Source organism: Telmatherina bonti (genome assembly GCF_933228915.1).
Source record: "Telmatherina bonti genome assembly, chromosome: 15".
Lineage (NCBI taxonomy): Eukaryota > Metazoa > Chordata > Actinopteri > Atheriniformes > Telmatherinidae > Telmatherina > Telmatherina bonti.
In genome coordinates, this window is record NC_136613.1 from 12,453,752 (window position 1) to 12,459,251 (window position 5,500).

At 42.8% G+C, this 5,500-nt stretch overlaps 1 protein-coding gene across 1 annotated transcript in view; it reads right to left on the minus strand.

The window, feature by feature from the left end:
• Positions 1-994: 994 nt before the first annotated feature.
• Positions 995-5,500, minus strand: part of plekhm3 (pleckstrin homology domain containing, family M, member 3) — a gene marked incomplete at both ends in the record, with an annotated part of 40,090 nt that continues 35,584 nt past the window's right edge. The window contains 2 exons of the mRNA XM_079253914.1: positions 995-1,157; positions 3,234-3,391. Of these exons, the coding sequence (XP_079110040.1) occupies positions 995-1,157; positions 3,234-3,391 (321 nt within the window). The remainder of the gene's footprint in view (positions 1,158-3,233; positions 3,392-5,500) is intronic.

Sequence of the window (5,500 nt, forward strand, 5' to 3'; positions counted from 1 at the left end):
CTGAGATGAGACTCAATCATATTGTTAAATCATAGTGTTTTTTAATCAACTCTTGAACATTTTCCTGTAATAAAACACAAAAGGAGAACTTTTTTCCTCTTTATGTTAATAAACAGGGGGAGTAGAAGTAAAGCTGACAGCCTGTAAAACTTTCAGTAGGAGCGACAGACTATTGCTTCAAAATGGACACAAAAAGTGTGAAATCATCCCTTCATGTCTGATTTGACTCCCAGTTACATTATTGAAAGTCAAAAGCAGGTGTTATTGTCTCTAATTACAAAGAAAAAAAAGACAAACTTAGGGAATGTAGCCGTCTTTCAAAGCTGCAATGTGAGTTTTATTCTGTAATAGTAATTTGTGTGTAAACAAAGACAAAGGTTTTAAAAAGCCAAACAGAGCTGAGGTTGTCAGTATCCCTTTTTTTTTTTTTGTTAAACAAGAAAAACACAGCAAATTTTGTGCTTTTTGATTTTTATATCATCAAATTTAATTTATTTTCTGTTTGCTCTGAAATAATTTCATCTTTAAGCAAAGCATTAAGAGTGGAAGATTCCAGTGAACCACCACCATTTTTCCACTTTCCATGTGAATTCCTACAGGTACCAGCTGTGATTTTACATGTTAATCCCTGAAATAAGAGACGACAGGAAGGTAGTGAGGAGGGTGAGATGAAAATGGGAGGAGGACTTGTGTGAATACGCAGTAGGTCGGCCAGTAAAGCCTGACGCAGCAGTTCTGTTTCTCCTTGCTCTTTAAGCTAGGACGAAGGAGGCTCAGCTCAGGTATGTGTGTGTGTGTGTGTGTGTACAGGCCGCACGCACATAAAAAAAAAATGCAAACCTGACGGCGCATCACATGCACCGGCGTCTGTCCTCGGGTCAAAACTGCAAGCAGCTTGAACCTGCAGACACAGAAATCAAAAGCGCAGGCACTTTGTGCGGAGTGGCGGCCCCGCGGCGTGCCGCCTGTTGCAGCCCCTGCAGGCCCGCTGCTCTCAGGTGTCCTGGTACGGCTGGTGAAAGCACCCGGGGCTGTCGTCATCGGGCGACCAGAAGGACGACGGCCTCTTGTGATGGAGCTCTCTGCGAACGCAGCGAGGACACGGCTGAGCTTTCTGCCGACACTCGGCGTGGAAAACGGCGCCGCATCCGTCGCACCTGCGGGCACAAAGACACCAGTAAGGCTTCAGATTTCTCCAGCTGGTGAGTCAGTTCAGTTCTGGATGCACACCACCTCCAACAGGTTTTCCATCCCTTTACTGGTCAGTGTTTGTCCAGCTGAGGCATCCTCACTTACACACTTGTTAGGTTTGTTTCAGGGGACATGAATGCTGGCTGGTGACGGAGTTTCTGTGTGGGTTTCTACAAGATGACTAAACAGTTACTGTGTGTAGGGAGCCAATAAATACTTCTGTGGGATACTTTTATGATGACAGGATTGTAAACAGGTATGACTCCTATATTTATCCATGTCCATATGTACTTTTGCTCTGTTACTGATCCGACATGATTGACTCCTTCAACTGCTTTACCGAGAGATACTTTATTCATGTCTAGATAAGTGGAGCTGCTCTCTGGTTTTCATTGAAAATATTGTATTTTTCTTTTAGGAGGAGATAAACTGCATTTTATAAGGTGTTCCAGGTGAATTAGCTCTAAAACTGTTAATCGTGTCTTGATTCTGACACTTCCGTAGTAATTTTGACATCTTTTGGCTTTCTTTTCAAACAGAGATTATACATAAAGATAAACTTCATTTCATGTTGGACAGGAGGAGGTTATGGTTAATATCCCATCAAAACCTCCCTCATACCAGTATTAACATACTGGTATGGTTCCTTCCAGTAACCCATTGTAACCTCAATTCAATGTGTTTAATAAAATCAGCACCTCTGTGTAGTCGTAAGACTTTGATGGTTCTAGAAGTAGTGAGTATGATTTATTTCCACTTTGTGATAGCTAATCTTTCCTTTCTTTTCATAAATAAAAAGTACTTTTTTTTTATACTGTAACCTTGTTTTAGTACTACGTCGTAGATTATGTCATAGATGTGATTAGATTTGTATTTTTAAATGTCAATAAAAACAAAAAGTAAAAAAAAGTTGAATTCTTTTGTTAATCTGAAATTTCTTCAGCCTCTGGACAGAGTTCTGCTTGTTATGACCCAGCGACAAAATGAAGCAGAGTTTGTTGCTTAGCAGCAGAAATTCGGAGTCAGATAAAAACCATCTTTAACTATTAAATCCACACAGAGCTCAATAAAGATTCATTACAAAGATGTCTAAACATGTAATCATTTTAAGCATTGTGACAAAACTGTACCTCTAGTTTTTTGCAAGATTACCAAGTTACCAAATCATGTTCACATTAAGTCAGGGATCCTTAATCCTGGTCCCAGAGGGCCGGTGTCCTGCAGGCTTTCCAAGTGTCCCCGCTGCAACACACCTGATTCAAATCAATGCATGTGTAGCAGACGTGCAAAGCTTGTCTGTGTCAGGTGTGTTGCAGCAGGGACACTTGGAAAACCTGCAGGACACGGGTCCTCGAGGATCAGGATTGAGGATCCCTGCATCAAACTGAGCTACTATAGTTTAAACGTATTTACCAACTAACCAATCAAAGTCATTAGTTTACGATTTTTCAAAAAAAAGAAGAAAAACACAAATGTATTCCGCTTGGGTCAAACACGACTGAAACAAACTTGTTGCTTTTACGCCTCCAGAGTCCGACTCACTGAGCCGACAGCGTAGCAGATGCTGCTGTTATCATCAGACACTTCACACTTGCTTCACAAGTCATAAAACAGCTCAACAAGTGGGTGTGTTTGTGCACGAGTGTGTCTCGGATAAATCTGTTCAGATTAGCCCTTATCTGCCTGCTGTCCATCACGTTGAGATGCAGCGATGAAGACGAGGTTCTGGACTGTGTCGAGAAAGTCCCTTCCGCACTAACAGCCTGCCGGCCGGTGTTGCTAACAATCACCAGACTCCGACTCGCTGCTCGAAGTGTCTCACACACACACACAAACACATACGTTTGGACCTTGTTTTTTAGATCATATAGGGTCAGTTAATCAGACCTTGCCAGGCCAGGTCACACACTACAGTTACTGCCCCCAATTAAGAGGAAAATCTCCCACATTCCTGTTTTTTGTGTGTGTGTGTGTGTGTGTGTGTGTGTGTGTGTGTGTGTGTGTGTGTGTGTGTGAATAGAGATTCCGTGAGGATGCGTCACCTGCGGGTGGCGTTCTCCTGGAAAGGGTAGATGACCTGCCTATCGTGGCACAGCTCGCAGATGAAACCTTTCTCTCGACACAAACTGCAGCCGAACACATGAGAACTGGCGAACTTGATCACTTTGGACAGGAAAGGAGCCAGTTTCCCATCGATCACCTGAAGGAGGAGAAGGGAGAGGGATTTAAATATATATGTACATATATAATGTTTAGACTAATGAACGTGTCATCTCAACCATACACCTGAGTGTTTTTATTTGAAGCCCTGGATCAGATGCAGGACATTAAGACAAGACCCCTACTGGATATAAAAGGTTTATTTTTCCAAAATAACAAAGTAAATAGATAATGGGCATGTTGTTAAATAAACCATGTGATTAGAATCTGATCTCATGGAAGAGGTTTTTTTTTTTTTTTAAAAAAGGTCCCTGGTAGACATAGGTAACCAGTGCGGTGATATCCCACCAGACTTCGATCAAACCCACAGACCTAAGTGGTTAACATGGAACAGGAAAGCCTTTAAATGGTCAAGAAGGTGGATGTATGGTGTTGTATTGTTGAATAGACTGGATGACTGCACAGAGAGGAAAAAACTACACGTCTCATCATGTTATGCCAGGGAGGCAGACCGAGTTAAAGCAGAGTCTAAAAAGACCTGCACATGTATGACAGAACTGGAGAAGAAGCAGAAAAACCGAGTATGAAGTAGGAGAAAGAGCGGCAGAGATACAATAAACAAGAGATCTTGAGCGAGAAGCAAGAGCCTGCATTCAGATACAAGTGGTTCCACCTGGCAGAGCCCTGGACCTCCCAATTATAACCTCCTTCATGCTGTTTGTTCCACCACGAGAGGACGTGAGGATGTGAGATGGGAAGAGGAGGAAGAAACCACACACAAGCACAGATGAAACGCAGCACGTTTGCATGAGATCACGGCGCAGGGCTGAAGACGGATATGCCAAAATGTCTGGCTTAACTCCAAATGAACATGACGATGGTGTTTTCTAGATAAATATCTCACAAAAACCTGGATCTGGTTTTTAGTCCACTCAGAAAAACAAGCTTCTTGAGGACATTTGCTCTGAAGTGCCTCTCTAGGAGCAGGATTGTTAAAAATGGGCCAAACATGAAGCAAATGTTGCGCTGCGAGCACTCGGTTGGTGCGTCTTTACCGCGCTCGCATCATGGTTGTGTTGAGTCGCGAGTGTTTCTGTAATGGTTTACACCAGGATCATGAGATGGGTTTTTCTTGCTGTTTATCAGTAGAAACAGTAAAAAAAAAAAAAAAAAGAAAAGAAAAAGTCACCAATTGAGTATGTATGTGTGTGTATATATATATATATTGTTCCCTCCCCCCCCCTCCATCCACAACAAACCCATGCAGGCTTGCCGAGTCCGGTCCAGCCCAGTCCACATGACAAATGACTCTCCTGATGGAGGCAGACAGGCTCAGTAATTAAGACCCACTATAATTGGACTGGGCAAAGTCAAACTGGTGGCAACACCAGTCTGGTGACTGGCTAGCTCTCTGGAGGGAGGGCGGGAAACAAGAAGGAAGGAAGGAGTCCAAATTTGGATGGATGGATGGAGAATGAAAGAAGTAAATAGGTGAAAGGGGGGGGGGGGGGGGCAACGTGACAAGAAGAAAAACAACTAAATCAAATAGAGGTTCCAACATGAGTGTGTATTTTCATTAAAACACTCAATTACACACATTTACCTCAGAACCACAAAAAATACGTTTTCTTTGAACCTGCCGTGCCCCTGCTGTTACTGCTGCTCTAAATACACAGTGACAGTCTCATTAGCTACAGCGAAGTGCCACAACCGGCAGAGTCGCACTGGGACAATCGTTCAGACCACAACTCCCAACATGACCAGGACAATAAAGCCAACCAGCAGATCTGTCAGGGGCCATTCCAGGTTGGCTCTCTCCGATTCAGACTTGCCTTCAGAAACGCCAGAATACACAAGCATGTGGGTGTTTGTTATACTGTGTGCAAAAATACACGCATAATTCATAATATAGTGGGCATGAACTGGGAAATCTAATCAGATTATTTATAGTAAGAATCTGCACAGATAATGCACAGTCATGTCATTATACATGCACAATCATGGATTCATGACTCCCCCCCCCACTGCCATTTCACTGCCTAAAAGTTTAAAGCTTTTTGCATTACAGACCTGTCAAACACACACACATACACACAGAAGTTGTGTGGCCTGTCTTTGTGTCACAAGTTGACATATAATCTGATAAATA